This window comes from Mesoplodon mirus, assembly GCF_964341445.2.
Source record: "Mesoplodon mirus genome assembly, chromosome: 2".
Classification (NCBI taxonomy): domain Eukaryota; kingdom Metazoa; phylum Chordata; class Mammalia; order Artiodactyla; family Ziphiidae; genus Mesoplodon; species Mesoplodon mirus.
Window position 1 is genome coordinate 108,069,733 of NC_138977.1, and position 17,211 is coordinate 108,086,943.

General features: G+C 38.2%; 1 protein-coding gene across 3 annotated transcripts in view; it reads left to right on the forward strand.

The window, feature by feature from the left end:
- Nucleotides 1–2,201: 2,201 nt before the first annotated feature.
- RTKN2 (rhotekin 2) overlaps nucleotides 2,202–17,211 on the forward strand; it is an 86,337-nt gene continuing 71,327 nt past the window's right edge. For 2 of the 3 annotated variants that reach the window (XM_082640370.1, XM_082640371.1), the window contains exons 1-2: nucleotides 2,202–2,376; nucleotides 9,125–9,321. In XM_082640370.1, coding sequence (XP_082496496.1) covers nucleotides 2,317–2,376; nucleotides 9,125–9,321 — 257 coding nt within the window. In that variant the 5' untranslated portion in view covers nucleotides 2,202–2,316. The remainder of the gene's footprint in view (nucleotides 2,377–9,124; nucleotides 9,322–17,211) is intronic. The other variant, XM_082640372.1, reaches the window with a different exon arrangement.

A 17,211-nucleotide genomic window follows, 5' to 3' on the forward strand; every position in this document is an offset into this window, starting at 1 on the left:
TTGTTACAGGTTTTCATGTTCAGGATAAACGATTTTTCAACCTTGGGTGAAAAAACTTGCATCAGTTTAAGGTGACTGTGTTTTACCTTAGGACAACTGTTGCATGCCAATTTGCACACACGCACACGCCTGTGTGTGTGTGTGTGTGTGTGTAAACAGTTAAAACTGAGATAAAAGATGTAAATTTAAAATTGGTTGTGTATCTCATCTGCCCCAGGTTCAGTAAATAAACAATTCTTTAAAAACAAACAAACAAAAAAATGGTTGGCTTGATCCTGTTTCCATGAAGTGATGGTTTCTCTAAGTATTTTGTTCTGAGTCTGAGAGCTGTGTATATGAGAAATAATATATGGCTGATAACGAGTACCCTGTGTGTATTTCTGAGTCAGGTACTATACTAGGCTCATAAGGCTCACTTTGAATAGGGGATAATTATACCACAAAGTGGTAAGCATGAGAGAGAGGTGTGCATAGGGGGAGAAGGGTACCTAATGACTCTAGAATTCAGATCTCTGTTTGGAATGAGTTGAACTCTGTATTGGTAGTTTTGAACTCTACATATTTTGTAGTTGTGTGTAAGGATATAGGTCACCCCTAATGACCCATACATTCCTAATGTAAGGGGAGAGCCATTCTTAGATGGGCAGCTTCTAGTGTCACTTGGTCCAGGGCCTTGAAGAGGCAAATTACCCTTTTGAGAGAAAGGGCATTCTTTACATTTTCACAAATTCATCTCCAAACTAACTGGTTTAAAAAAGCCTTGTGGATAATGTGACCACATAACTTAATATCCACTTTGCCTAGGACAAGACAAGATTTGTGGGACATTGGGACGACAGACTCAAACAAGGACTGTCTCAGGCAAATAAAGTCACTTTATATATGGAATGAAAAGTGACCTAGGCCTTTATGAGGTGAGCTGGCAGGGTTGATTTGATAGATTCTACCCTCAGGAGAAAAAAATGTCAGAAGCCAAAGAGACTTCTGTTGCCTTTTCAAGGGAAGGACTGTGGATTTTTTTGCTGTTGTTTTTAATAAATTTGTTTATTTATTTATTTTTGGCTGTGTTGGGTCTTTGTTGCTGTGCACAGGCTTTTTCTAGTTGCAGTGAGCGGGGGCTACTCTTCGTTGTGGTGCGTGGTCTTCTCATTGCAGTGGCTTGTCTTGCGGAGCACAGGCTCCAGGAGTGTGGGCTTCAGTAGTTGTGGTACATGGGCTCGGTAGTTGTGGCTCATGGGCTCTAGGGCACAGGCTCAGCAGTTGTGGCGCACGGGTGTAGTTTCTCTGCAGCATGTGGGATCTTCCCCAACCAGGGCTCGAACCCGTGTCCCCTGCATTGGCAGGCAGATTCTTAACCACTGCGCCATCAGGGAAGTCCAGGACTGTGGATTTTTAAAGAGTTTACAAAGGCCCAAAATCTTTGGCACTTCAATTTTGATTTTTAAAGATTCCATGCTTTGCCATTATATTTAATTCCCAATAATTAGTTTCCCAATATGATTAAAGGGGTCTTAATAATGGTCTTTAGTGACAGCAAGAAATGGGACTCTGGGGAAATGATACCTCATTCAGCTGTCACTTTGGATGTTGGTGGGGAAAGACTGAAAGAGGTTTTTTGCAAGAAATAACAGACTACTGGGCTGGGGGGAGGGGCATCTGGAATTACAGAGAAACACTGTGGACAAAAGAAAAGGGCTTGTGAAATGCCTGACACGGTGTCTCACCAGCCTGATTAATAAGGCCATGATCTCTAAGTGACCCCGGGTGACAATCTGCGCTGTGTGTGAGAGTGATCGCTGAGGGCAATGTCATTTGGTTCTCTGGGAGTGAGACCACGGGTTGTCTGTGGGAGTCCAGGGACTGCAGCCTGGGTCAGCCCACCCCGAGGGCTTTGGAGGGCCTACGGTGGGATGCAGGCCGAAAGCTCCCTGCGCAAAACGCTGGCCTTGAAAACCAGCAGCCGAAATCGTGCACCAGGTCAGGTGCGCTCAGTGACCAGTGCTTTCCCCACGACCCCGCCCACTCCTGTCCCAGGCCCGCCCACACCCCAAGCGTTGCCTTGAGTCGGCCCGCAGCTCCCTATTGTCCAGCGGGCACTGAGAACTCGGGTCTTTGCAACCTTCAGGCGTGGGCGGCGCGGGGCGCGCCCACTGCGCGTGCGCGCGCCGGCAGGCCCCATCGCCCCCTCCCCTGCGCCGGGACTTGGTACGGCCGGGACGTCCCGGCGGTTGGCGTCCTCCGCTGCTCCAGCCAGGGGCGGGCTTTTCAAATCTTACCTTTGGAAAAGTGGCGGCGGCCCTGGCTGTGGCGCTGGTGATGGAGGGGCAGATCCTGAGGGGACCCGAGCTCCGCCCGGCGGGGCTTCCCGCTCAGCAGGTGAGTGAGGAAGGGAGCCGGCTTCAGGTCCTCAAGCGGTCGTTTTGCCTGGACGACAGGAACCCCCCCCCCCGCCCCCGCCTCGCGTCTCGTATTCCGCCGTGGCCAGGAACAAAGGACTAGGCGACTGCACTTTTTGAGGCCCTAATGGAGCTTGGAAATCTCCCCGTTCCCGTCTCCCCACCCCCGCCCCCAATTTTCTGAGGGAGGAAACAGGCCTGGAATGGGGAAGCGACGCCGGAGTCTCGAAGCGCGTTTTGGGACGCACCTGTCCGCCGCCCCTCCTCCCAGGATTGGGACGCTTGTCTTTTTGCAAGGGTGGGTGACGCAGGGGGAATGGGAGCCCCGGGATTTCCCGGAAGCCCACCCGAGGCCCGTGGAGGACACTTGGCTTATTACTAGATTTGATGCAAAGCACAATCACTGTAGGAGCTTTGTCTACACACAGTATAAACTTGGTGGAGAGGGGTGGAGAAGTAAACTGCAACCTCTGAACTTGAGAAAAAGTTGGTCTGATAGTGGATTCTTTTTGAATTGGATAGGAGAGAAGTTTGGTGTTTGGTATTTATCCATGTAAAATGTGTGTTAGGAACCCTTCTACTTAATATAGTCCAACATTATTTCTTGGCAGTTATTAAAAGTTTATACTTTCCACTCTTAACCTTTAAAGAAAACTTAAAAGATGGGACTTAGAACTCTGATGTCTTTGAGCTGGATCTCCACTTCCAGTTTACTCTCCACCATGTTTTCCCTATTTTTAAAGTAGATTAAACCGTATGAAATTCCGAGTTTTGTAGGTCAAAATTCGTAGAATATTAACAATTTTGTATGGTCCCACCTATTACCTTTGCTTAGCAACCCATTTTCTTTTCTGTAAACCTTAGAACCCTCAGCAGATAGAAAATTGTTAGAAAGTCTCCATAATGCTGTGAAAAGGAAAGCAAGACCTTGAGTCGTTATGCAAAGAGGGTAGTAACTTTATCAGTAATTTATGCTGTGTTATGCCAGCATTTTCAAAAATTTCAAACATTTCGATGCAGAGTGTTTCTTTTCTGTTCTATCGTGTTATGTACTTTTGTTACCGAAATTGGGGCCCGGCTGCTGGCTGCTCAAAAGCCAATAAAGAGGCAAGATTGGTGGAAAGGAAAGTTTGCTTTGTTTTGGATGCCGGCAAAGGCCGGGGTGGGGTGGTGGGGTGCGGTGGTGGACGCCTGTCCAAAGGCTGACTCTCCCCCGCTGCCAACCGCTGGACATGAGCTTCTGTAGACAGAGGGAGGGGCCACATGTGGAAACGGCACAGCCAGCTCTGACAGCCGTCTTGAAATTGGTCTTGCAGTGGTCTGACCAGCGTCGTCGTGATTATTTTAAACACAGTTAACCTTCAGTTCCAGGGTTGGTTTGTTCCCATTTCTTTGAGGCCAGTTCTCGGATTCTGGCAGCTTATGTCACGGCGCAGTTTGGTCGCCATGTAGTTAATGTCCACCTGCTGGGGGTTTCAGTACCTATCAGACAGCTCCCAGGATGTGGCTCAGAATATTACCTGTAGCCCTTGAGAAGGAACTGAAGGCCCTCGACTTGGCTTACTGACTAAATTATTATTGTTTTGTCCCGTTTGACTGCTTTTCTTTGCTTCTGCATATTCTCACTTCTCTGATTAAACTTATCGTTTGACTCAAGTTTTTCCACGGCCAAAAAGGCAGGCTGAGGACATGACGGGCAAGGACCACAGGGTCCTGCTCCGTTTCCCTTTGATTGTACTAATTATTTTTTTAAAATTTGATTTCTAGTGAATTGGTGATCTTGAGGTTCTTGCACTTACCATGTAGGTGTTGGTGAGGCCGATCAAGTATATTTCTTGAGCTGTGTGCACCAGTAAATGTTTTTGTGTGGTACAAAAGAGATAAGAGGATAAGGTCATAAAAGAAGTTTAGCTACATGGAATGAAAAGAAATATTTAAATATACATAACGACTGGATTATTTACATGTAGGAAAGTACATTACTTAAAGATTCTTAGGCAGCAACAAATTAAAATAATTGAGTTGTGGAATTCCTTCTGTTTGGATCTTGGAGAAAAATTGCAAAATAGTAACAGGTTTTAACCTAACAGGAATACTGAGGGTCAGTAAGAGAATTTTATACTTGACTAACACTGACTTTTTATTTGTGTTTCCTTTGATCCTAATGAACCTGCCATCAGATAGGGATAGCACCAAAGATTTTGAGATGGTCGCTCACTAGTGTAACACCTCTACTCAAACCTTAGAGTCATCTGTGACTACTCACAGCATAGAATATTGGCTTTGGAGTCAGATTAAGGTAAAATCCAACTCTGTTTGTTGTGCAGCCTTGAATAAGTTACCTGTCTTTTCTAAGTTGCAGTTTCTGCAGTTGTAGAATGGTAAACTGCTTATCACAGAAATTTGTTGGAATTTGAGAACCTCTTTAAAGTACTTACCACAGTACCTAGCACTCATACATGCTTGAAAGATGACTATTTTTGTTATTATCTTTTGTCCCATTCATCTGAATAGTTGGGGCAGCCACCTACCTTTTCTTACAAATGTTTAAGCTTTTGAAATCTTTATAAAAATAAAATTCAAGAAATAATATTTTCTCATTGCAGAAAAGTAAACATAGACAGAAACATGAATTTAAGAATTCTTTCTCCAATTCCGTTCCCCAGAATGAGCACTGTTAACAACTTCTAGACTTTTCTCTGTATGTAAACAATTCTTAAAATACACAAAATTTCTTTTGGAAAGAATGTATACTGTATATACTCTTCTGCAATCTTTTTCATCTTGGTCTCTTAGCTAACATGGTTTAACTATACCCATTAGGTGGGTGATAGTTTCTATCTGGATTACTACAGTTTTCTTACCAGCAGACCAACTTCTTTTGTTTTTTTTTTTTTCTTTTTTTTAGTCAGTGCTTAATTCCAACACTAAAGCCATTTTCTTTGTACTTCCTTTGTGCCCTTCTAGCTCTTAAAATCTAGTATATTTCCATTTTCTACATTATCTAAGTTTGCACATTTAAGTCATCTGTTTCATTCTTAGCCTTGCCGTATCCACTTATTTTTACCAGCCTGACTTTAAAAACCTGCGAGATAAGGGTTCTGTTTTACCTGATAGCAAGCCCTTATTTAGAAAATTGAAGAAGAAATAACAAAAGGAAGGCTCTCTCCCCATTCTCCGCTCTTCTTGGAGGCTTGAATTCACACACTTCTAAGAGGGATGCATACAGGGAAACATGCTTTTGTCACGGGCCCTAGTCAGTCTTGACTCTGCCATTATGGTTGAGGCAGTGATGATTTTCGCTCCCTACTCTTCCTCTTTGAGGTCAGTAAGCATCACCATTGAATGCCACCCTCATTACATGATCGTTGTTCTCACTGTGGTTCGCACTAGACATCACTCCTAGCCTAGGAGCACTTTGTATGTACCCTTTTTTAACTTAAGACAAGTCCTTTGACTCCATTATGTTTTTCTTGGCTAGAGTAGTTTCCTTGACCAGAGATGTTTTCTTTGCATGTAAAGTATAGATGTGTACTATATATTATAGTATATACTATACTAAAAGAACTTGTATGGAGAACACAAAACTGGCTAATACAATGGTCCTTTTTTTCACCCTGAATGTGTTAAAAAAAAGAAACTAGCACAACGTTTTAAATCAACTATACTCCAATAAAAAAATGCATACACTTAATTTATCCCTCTTCTGTCAGCCCTCCCAGATCCACATCCACTCACTGTAGAGCAGGGGAGGTAAGGTCATAGTTTGCTAAGTATGTTCATTTGGCTGGGTTAGGGATCAGCAAACCACTTCTGTAAAAGGACAAATAGTAAATATTTGCAGCTTTATGGGCCACACAGTCTCTTTTGAAATTATTCAGCTCTGCCTTTGTAGCTTGAAAGTAGCCATAGACAACACAAATGGGTGTGACTGTGCTCCAGTACAACTTTATTTACAAAAACAGGTACTGGCCAGGCTATAGTTTGCTGCCCCCTGCTCTAAGGACAGAATTCTAATATAATATCTGCTAGCTATATCTCATTTCCTTACTGAATATTTAATCTTAAAAATACTGTAATTTTTTTTAAACCCTGACTTTACATTTCCTTTCTCCACTATATCCCATGCCTCTCTACTTTTATGAAGTCTTTATCAATAAGTGATGAAGAAAGACAATCTTCATTTACCAGATGGAAACCTTAGAAGTCCAAACTGATTCCTTAATGTTGTCTCTGGCCACCTACTGGTTTCTAAAGGTTGTTGCAACTTTCCAGATGGCTGGGGAATTTCAAGTAGTGCAGCCCTGGTCCTCTGCGGTGGCTGTGCACTGAATCACCAGAGGAACTTTAAAAAAAAGAGCAGGTTCCACCTCCAGAGATCCTAATTGTTTTGGGGTAGGTCATAAGCTTAGGTACTTTTGTAAGGCCCTTCCTCTCTGCCTGAGGTGATTCTAATGTGCAGCCAGCTTTAAGAAGGACTGTGCTAGTCCTTCAACTGGCTGCCTGACTGTAGTATTTAAAAAGCAAACTTGAATTTAATGGCACCAGATGGTATTCGTTTATATTTGAGTTGTGGGGTAAAGTTATTCATCCCACTTTCAAGTTTCTCCCTAAGTAGACTCTCCAATACTAACCCGCCTGCCAGAGTTTATTTCTATAGACATATGGGTCACATAGATATTTCTTATAATTGATTACTAATTACATTAAAGAAGAATTTACTTTGGGACTGACAAGTCATAAAAAGATGAGATGGAGTTGTTGAAATTCAGTCATGTGTAAAGAAGGAAAAGCAGCAAATGACTACATTTATATAGTACATCAGTTTTGAGTTATACTACAAAAGAAGGTTTTTATGTGGCGATTACATGATGTAATTACAGAAGGTAATTAAACAGATCTGTTTTCTGCATGTGAAGAGTACATTTGATTGATTTGGATAACCAAGTTAAATCATCTGCAGTTTTTCTTTGTGGGTAGTCATAGACTATTGCTCTAACTTTCAGCTTTTCTTTTTGAAAAGATTGTCCTTTCAATATCTGGAAATTTTGTTATTAGATTCATTCAGATTTTTAATATAAATTTTATTCCAGTTAAAAGGTAAACTATAGCATTCATTTTTTTTTTAACTGCAGAAGCTAGGATGATCTCTTCATTTTTAGAAATAGACATACTGAAGCATTATTACATGTTTGTAGTATATTAAAGAGTATCTAGTGATTTATAATTTTTAAAAAGTCACTGAATTTAAATCAGAGCAGTACATATCAGTTTATAGAATTTTGATGTTACATATGACTCTTGTTTATAGAGCCAGGCCATTTTAAGATCATTGTACAGAATGAAAGACTTTCAGAACTAAAATGATTTAGTAGTTTCATGATGACTCTTAAAACTAAAATAAATATATCCAAAACTGTGTTCTAAATCTCTGTTCCAGGTAGCTAAAGCTTCTGACATTTTTTAGCATAGTTCTTTCACTCTCTTGCTTCTGATATTTTATTTACATTGCTTACCCTAACAAATAGCCTGTTACCTCTCTGCTGTTAAACCTTAGTTCCTTTATTCAACATCTGTTCTTTTATTTATTTGTTTGTTTATTTATTTATTTTTGGCTGTGTTGGGTCTTCATTTCTGTGCGTGGGGTTTCTCTAGTTGTGGCGAGTGGGGGCCACTCTTCATTGCGGTGCGTGGGCCTCTCACTGTCCTGGCCTCTCTTGTTTGGAGCACAAGCTCCAGACGCGCAGGCTCAGTAGTTGTGGCTCACGGGCCTAGTTGCTCCGCGGCATGTGGGATCTTCCCAGACCAGGGCTTAAACCCATGTCCCCTGCATTGGCAGGCAGATTCTCAACCACTGAGCCACAGGGAAGCCCCCAGCATCTGTTCTTTTAGAAAGTTTTTCCTTGGTTAATTTAGTGTCATCAGTTACATCTTGCCATCTCACAGTGCAACTTGCATAATACATGCACGTGCTGTATTGTTCACATTGGTTATTATATTCTTGTATTAGTTTCCTGAGGCTGCCATAACAAATTACCAAAACGGAGTGGCTTAAAACAACAAAAATTTGTTCTCAGAGTTTTGGAGTCCAGAAGTCTGAAATCAGGGTACCTGCAGGGCCATGTTCCTGCTGAAGGGACTAGAGAAGAATCTGTCCTTGCCTTTTCCAGCTTCTGGTGGTTGCTAGCAATACTTGGTGTTCCGTGGCTTGTAGACTCATTACTCCAGTCTCTGCCTCCATCTTCACATGGAGTTCTCTGTGTGTCCCTCTCTGTCTTCACTTGGCTTTCCTATGAGGCCAACAGTCATTGGATTTAGGGCCCACACTAATCCAGTATGACCTCATCTTAACTAATTACATCTGCAAAACTATGTCCAAATAAGGTTACATTCTAAGGTTCTGGGAGGGCAGGAATATGTGGGGGACACTATTCAACCTTGTACAGTTACAGTAAGAATATGTATTATTTCTCACTTTTGTTTCTGTTCTGTTAATCCAGTAGATTGTAAAGACTTCCTAATAAAGCAAGAAATTAAGATTTTGCACAGAGCCTTTAAAAGATTTTATACTATCATACATTAAAACTTTGTTACTTTCCCAATATATTATAAAATTATAATACTAGATAGTACATTTTCCATCTATTAGGGGTAAAAAGAAATATTATAATTTTGGGTTTTGCTACCTTTTAAAAATGCTTTTTCTCTCTCTCTTTTTTTTTTTAAAGGGCTGCAGCATTCAAGGAAAAATAGATTTAGAAGTTCGAATACGAGAAGGGGTATGGAAACTCCTTTCTCTGAGCACTCAGAAAGACCAGATTTTGCATGCAGTTAAGAATCTCATGGTGTGCAATGCTCGAATAATGGCTTACACATTGGAGCTGCAGAAATTAGAAGAGCAGATTGCAAATCAAATTGGAAGATGGTTAGTGACATTGCTTACCTATGGCTTTTAATGTACTTAAATATTCGCATTAAAAACACCATATAGGGCTTCCCTGGTGGCACAGTGGTTGAGAGTCCGCCTGCCGATGCAGGGGACACGGGTTCGTGCCCCGGTCCGGGAAGATCCCACATGCCGCGGAGTGGCTGGACCCGTGAGCCATGGCCGCTGAGCCTGCGCGTCCGGAGCCTGTGCTCCGCAACGGGAGAGGCCACAACAGTGAGAGGCCCGCGTATCGCAAAAAAAAAAAAAAAAAAAAAACCATATAATTTAACCTGAAATGTCAAATCACCAAAGCTTTTAAAAAATACACTGAAGTAGCCTCTGATATCATAAACATTTTGACAGTAGGGCTCAGAGTAAACTTACTATTAAGGCAGCAGTTTTTACTGGCCAGTTTTGTTGTGTTCAGTACTTCCAGATTGTAAAATGAAGTGGTTAAGAAGCAAGGAGTGAGGAAATATTTTAAGAAGAAGGACCAAGACTGATATCTGAGTGTATAGAAATGTAAATTAAAAAAAAAACTAATTGCTTAAAAATAAACTGATAAAAAGGTACTAGCTGAGAGTAATGGAAACTTAGAAATTGAAATGAGTGGGCAGCAAAATTAAAGATATAAATGGAATTAAAGCTATGAATGGGATTAAAGCTATGAATAGAATTAAAGATATGAATGGAAGGGAACTTAAAAATCTGCTAACACATTCCTTTCATATGTTGAGTGTAAGTTCCAGAGAGGCAAGTGACTTACTCGAGGACACTTGAGTGACACTAGTGATGCTAGAACACTAGTGAGTGTTCTAACTAGTGACAGAAGCTAATGAGAGGTTACTTACCATTTGCTAAGTAACTTCTGGTCCTTGTTCTCTCTGTCACTACATGCTGCCTTTTTGGATCAGGTCTAGATTTTGTGTATGAAATTTACATCCTATCCTATTTACAATGCTAAGTCTTATTTGGACCTTAAGATTGACTCAATTTAGTGGCTAGATATTGGTTTCCTTTTTAATATAAATGGTTTCACATTATCCATTGTTGATCAGTCTTAAAGCTGTAACACTAATTAAAAGTTTCTTTTTAGACATTAGTGGCCATTGATTGGGCTGTTCATGGTACACCTCCATGAAATTCTTGAAAAGTAAGATCAAAACACAGGTCAGAGAAAGAGAGTTTTGTAAAAATAGAATATTGATGAAATCGTATAACAAACACTTATGTACGAAGTGGCTAATATTTATTAGCTTTATTCCCTTGGGATAGCTATTTAATCTCTTTGTGCCTTATTTCCTTCATTACAGTTAACATAATAATTTTTACATTTTGAAAATTAAGATGATATATATTAAAAACCTAATAATACCTTTTATGTAATTAGTACTCAACGTATGTCAAACAATTTTCACTATTATTTATCCCTGGCATTATAAAATGAAATTATTCCAGTATCATAATCCAGGAAAATATTTTTCAGATATACATACACTGGATTAAGTCAGTGCTTCACCAACTGTGTCAAATATATTACTTAGAGTAGATGATTTTGTATCACAAGATATGCAAAGCCAAAGAATAAATATGGCATATCTTTTTATAGCATGAATTTTTAAGATAAAGCATGAGAAATTTAGAATTGTGGCATGGTTTTGGATTATGCTACTCATCGGGATACATGTTCCTTCTCCCCAGCCTTTATAACAATATTTTGTCAAGGGGTGGGACTGTTTAAGTGGAAGAATTTGAGAAGCACTGGTTTAAGTACAGTGTGGGACTAAACACTCAATATCACATAATTTCTCACAGTTATATGGAATGTTCCTCTGGGAATTATGTCTACCCTTCATATTCATGTTCTTTAAGTATTTATAATGAATTGTGAATGGGCCATTTTCTTTAACAACTTTCCTGAAGTTGCTGATTTGGAAAAATGTTAAATAAGCTTAATTCCTGTTGGATTTATATAACAAAGATAAGAAAAATTATCTGGGACTCTCAACTGAAGATGTGTACAATTTTCAGTTTCTTTACTGATTATCTTTGATAGATGAAAATAGCTTTGATGCTATATTTGTTTTGTATTTGAACATTTATATTTGTTCATCACTCATTGCCTCCATTAATTATTGAATTATTTCTTTAAAAAATCTGAATATTCTATATGAATTATTTTGTTTACAACTTCATTTTGTTATGTGCAGATATAACCTGAGGTTACTGATCAAACGTAACTGGAAATTATAGTACTTTCCTTCTTACTACATAAAAATGATCTAAAGATAAAAGAGAATCCCATGATAGTTTTTTTTAGTTCCTTGAAGAAAGTTATATAAATTATGCCATTTGATTAGTCAATCCAATATTTATTGAATATCTACTACTTGTAGAACACTTATTTATTATTGTGCTATTGTATCCAAATTCAAAGAACAGAATTTGTCAAAATGTGAGTATATTTGTATATTCAGCAGTCAAATACCTTATGTCTAGAGACTCAGTAGTCTGTTCCTTAGCTTGGTTTTGATGGTCTTTAACATAGAAAAGTGCTCCATTTTTACTTTGCTACCAGAATTAAAATAACATTTTAACGAGTCTACTGCCTACCACTAGTCTACCTTCTCTAAAATTTTATGATAAAATGTAAAAAAAATTAATACAGACAATACATCTAGACTCTTTCAAAGAAAAATCAAATCAGTATGAAATGGTAGAATTGAGGAAGGTCTAATGGAAGAATTGGGTCTGAATCTTCCAGATCATAAAGGATGGGTAAAGTTTGGTTTGTTGAGTAGAAAGAAAGCAGATTAAAAGTAAGAAAAATAGCAAAATAAAAGCTTAGGGTGAAAAATGAGCATGAATTCAAGAACATTGAAGAGATGTGTTTGGTTGAGACTGAAGATCAAGCCAAAGTTGAAAAGGAAGTGGGTAGCAAAATTCAAGAAAGTTTACAATGACATCAGGTTAACTGGTATTAACTGACAGCCTTTCCAGGTGCCAGATACTGTGCTAGGGTTTCACAAATACCACATCACAAACTGAGAGAGGCATAAACCTCTTTATTAAAGATTTGGGAACAGGAACTTAGAAAATATTAGATAACTGTTTCAGAGGGCACACAGTGACTCTGTGGCTAGGATGTGAACCCAAATGACTTAAAAGCCTGAGCCTCACTTAACCCTCCCCAAAGAAGCCCATGTATTTTGTACTACCCCAAGCTGCCCTGTTAAGTTGTTATAGGACTTTACATTTATTTCGTTGTTTATCTTTTACCATTTTATTTTCAGTAAGAAAGAGACATGATAAAATGGGTGTTTAGGAAGGTTATCTGGCAGTAGAGTATTGAAAAGGATGGTGAGACAAAATAATTGAAATAATAAATTTTTAGGGAAAACATTTAAGAACAGGCAGATAGAGAAGTGATCAAATAAGTAACTTTTGATGAGATAAATGAGATAAAAACTAGTGCATGAGTTTTGGGTTTTTTAAATAGATGTTTACTCAAGGTCCTCTTGATACAGTAACAACCATTCTGCAAACAGTTTCACTTATTTCTCAATTTATTATGAGTTTATTAAAGTAAGCAAATAGTCTTACTTCATTTTACAGCCTGTTTAAACTGGGGTTCCAGGAAAGAGTTAAGCCCTAATGCCCCAAGACATGCATTGTATACAATGACTTAACTTCCATGTGTTTAGAATAGTGCTAGTTTGGTACCATTCTTGGGAGAATTGAGAAAATAGTCATTCTCTGGTTTAGTTGAGGAACCCCACTTGAGAAATCAGTGATATAGTCATATCATTTATTCTTTTTTTAACCACCTATCTGAGAATATTGGTAATTGGTTAAATGTTCTATTACCATAATGTTCTAATAATGTAACAAAAGCTTTGTTCTCCTTAAATGTATGTAATTATGAAACACCTTCTGGTATACTATCTATTTTTTACATCTAAATATGCGAAAGATACCCAGGTTTGTGTAAAATTCATAATAGAGTTGTGTAAAATTCATAATTATGAAACACCTTCTGGTATACTATTTTTTACATCTAAATATGCGAAAGATACCCAGGTTTGTGTAAAATTCATAATAGAGTCAGGGTGACTCAAAAAAAAAAGTGGAATATGGAAAGTTTTCTAGGTTGAGTAGACAGTAGCTAGTGAGGGTACGGAGTGGAGCACGGACAGCTGACTGCCTTATTAGTTCAAAGGGTAGGATTGCTTGGTTACGCTGTCTGTCAATATGCTAGTCTTTTAACGGGTAAACGAGACTATCTCCCTACCTTTTCCCTGCATGTTATAGCCATATATACCTCCTTAAAAGACTCGCTTATATTGGTCCACTTCTTAAAACACAGCTAATGCTTTCTGTTTACTAAAATTCCTTAGGTAGGCATCGCATTCCAGGATCTTCGTGGTCTGATCTCAAACTACTTTCATAGTAGTTTACAAATTAGTTCTTAACTTTCTACTTTACAGATTTATTTCAGCCAAATGCTTGATCTGTATCCCCAAAACAGTTCTTGAATTTTTCTGTCTCCAGTGCTTTTGCTTATACTGAAGTGCCCTATCTTCCATTCCCATTTCATAAGACCTCTTTTGTTCTGCAATACACTACTTGCATCATCAAAGTTTCCTTTGAAATTGTATTCAGAAAAAGATCATTTCTTCCTTTATGCTCATAGTAAGGACTCAAAAAATGATTATTTGCCTCCTTTTAGTTCTAGTGGCATCTGAACCATGAATATCTCACTGTAGTATACTATATTCTAATATTCTATATTCCATTTATGAATATGTATTATCAATTAAATTATAAACTTTTAGAGGCAGGGACAGTGTTGGTTATTACTTATTAGATGAAGAAATAGAGATGATATCACCACTCATTTCATAGGGTCATTTTTGAGGATTTAGTGCCTGGAGCTTGGAGGCAACTCAACTAACGTTGATTCTTTTCTCTTTCTTCTTTGTATCCCCAGAACACCTAACAGTGCTGTATAACTATTTAAGAATAATTTAATTTGTGCTTCATAACGTTTTGCCTCATCCTCCCTTCCATGTGTATGATGAGCAAATAGGACTTATAATTTAATAACAGTTAATTATATGGCAGTTACTCATTTTTCTTCTTGTTACTTTTTTCCATGTTCTTAGGTTCTTCCTGTTTTTGTTGGCCTCTGTGCTTGACATGTTCCAGATTATCATTTACTATTTTCTACTTCGTTCACTTTTTTAAAACCAACTTTTTATTATGAAATTTCATATGTAAAAAGTTTAAGAATAGTATAGACATCATGTATATTCTCCACCTGGAAGGGCCAGTTAATAGTTTGCCATATATGTTCATCCACTCTCCTTCTCTATCTTGGTACTCATACACACAGACACATGCTCACATATGCATGCATGCATGTACACACATACACATTTTTCTTTTTCTGTGTTGAACCATTTGAAAATAAGTTACAGACAACATGGCATGTATATCTCAGTAGTTCAGCATATATCTTCTAAAAACAAGAACATTCTCTTATATAACCAAAATATGGTTATCATATATAAAATATTGACAGTAATTGCATAATAATCCACTAATATTCAGTCCACATTCAATTTTACCTAGTTGTCAAAAGAAAATTCTTTATAGTTGCTTTTCCAAAACCAGAATTCAGTTAAGATTCATTTGGTTATGTTTCTTTAGTTTCTTTAATCATTTTACCTTTTTCTAAAAACTCCTTGCCATTGATGCTTTGAAGAGTCTAGACGTTAAAAAATATCCTTTAAAAATATTCTGCACTGTATATTTGTCTATTTAGGGGAGGGAAGAATTTCTGCTCTACCCCTTTTGGTTCTTTTGACTGGTCTAATAATTAAATAGATACAAGACAGATGAATAGGAGAAAAACAAATTTAATTTCGTACATATGGTGGTCCCATAGGTATAAGACTCAAGAGGTGACCAAAGCATGTTGTTTATACACCTTTTTAGACAAAGAGTAAGTTATTTGTGAAGATTTGACAAAACAAAAGGGTTTGGGCTTGGAGTAGCAAATTAATGAAGAAGTAATGAAGTTTGTTTATACAGCTTCCTCTGCCCCAAACTCTGTATCTCTGGTAATAAGGATGCCCTCCATCCTCCAGCATAGGGAGGATATCTTCCCATGGGAGCTTTGTTTCCTGCTTTCAGGGGAACAAAGGAGGGTTAGGGTGTTCTTCTTGCATGGACTGTTTCTCAAGTGACTTTATTTCATTTTATTTTTAATATATTTATTTATTTTTGGCTGCGTTCAGTCTTTGTTGCTGCACGTGGGCTTTCTCTAGTTGCGGCGAGCAGGGGCTATTCTTCATTGTGGTGCACAGGCTTCTCATTGCGGTGGCTTCTCTTGTTGTGGAGCACAGGCTGCAGGCACGTGGGCTTCAGTAGTTGTGGCACGCAGGCTCAGTAGTTGTGGCTCACGGGCTTAGTTGCACTGTAGCATGTGGGATCTTCCCGGACCAGGGCTCGAACCTGTGTCCCCTGCATCGGCAGATGGATTCTTAACCACTGCGCCACCAGGGAAGCCCAGTCTGTTTTCTTTATTTAATTTAAGAAGAGTGTTATTTGTCATAGAAGTTACTAGAACTTTATATTTAAAAACTGTATACTGATAACTTTATAATGACCTTAGTTCTTTTTTTCTTAGGCTTCTCCTATTTTGTTTTTCTGCTTTAAATGATATCATTTTGTTTCCACTTACTATTTTCTGTGTAGAAATCAATTAACTTATTCTATTTTCCCATTTCTTCCTTCTCTACCTTTCTTTTTTTTTTTTTTTAGGGTTGTATTTCTCCTTTGGTAGGTGGATAGTGTTTACATACTAATCTTGTGCTTGTAACTTCACCTTTGTTTTAGTCTTTGATCTGCAATTAAATATATATAATGTTCACTACCTGTCCTTTTGTTGTACTTTCCAAAATTATCTCTTGTTTAGAGGAAACTCATGAGCTAGTAGATTCCACAACCTGAGTGCAGTTTTCTTCACATTCTTGCATGTTTAAAGTGCTTTTCTTTAGTGTTGGTACCTAAAGTGCAGCTTGGCTGGATACAGAATCCTTGGCCAACACTTTCTTTCCTTGAGCTTCTTGAATACCTTGCTCCATTGCTGTCGTGTTATCAACAAATCTAATGTCTAATTGTTTTTTCCTTTGTGGACTGATTTTTTTCCCTGTAAATGACTTGGTTTTTTTATCTGGAAGCTGAAAGATGTTTTGTTTATCTTAAAGGCTGGTAATTTTACTGGAATGTGACTACGGCTGAGCATTTTAGCTCATTTAGTACCTTTTAAATATGTAGATTCAGTTCTTTTATTTTCAGGTTTTCCTGGAGTTAAAGCCTTCAGAAAACATTAATTCTGTCCTATCTCATTATTTTATTTTTCTTATTTGAGGACTCCAGTTGCACACAAGTTGGATCTTCTTTGCCTGTCTTCTATGTCTTTCACTTTTTCTTTGATGTTTTTAAACTCTTTATTTTATTTTGGTTCTTTTGGTTCTTTTGGTTCTCATCCACTGTGTCCCTTAGTGTACTTTCAGTTTTATATTTTTGTCCTTGGGCACCTTGTATTTACTCTTCATTTTAGAGATGATTTTATTTTTTTCAGCTTCTTTCTTGTTCTCTTATTTTTTTTCCTCTTTTTGCATTATTTACCTGCTGTTTATCCTTTACTAATGTGAGGTGTTAGATTTCAGATTCATGGTTTCTCTCATATTTGCAATAGGTTACTTAGCTACACTTAATTTATTTTGGAGTATCGTGTTACCTATTCTATATTTTTTGGAAAGTTTTTTTTTTTTTTTTGCGATACGCGGGCCTCTCACCGATGCGGCCTCTCCCACT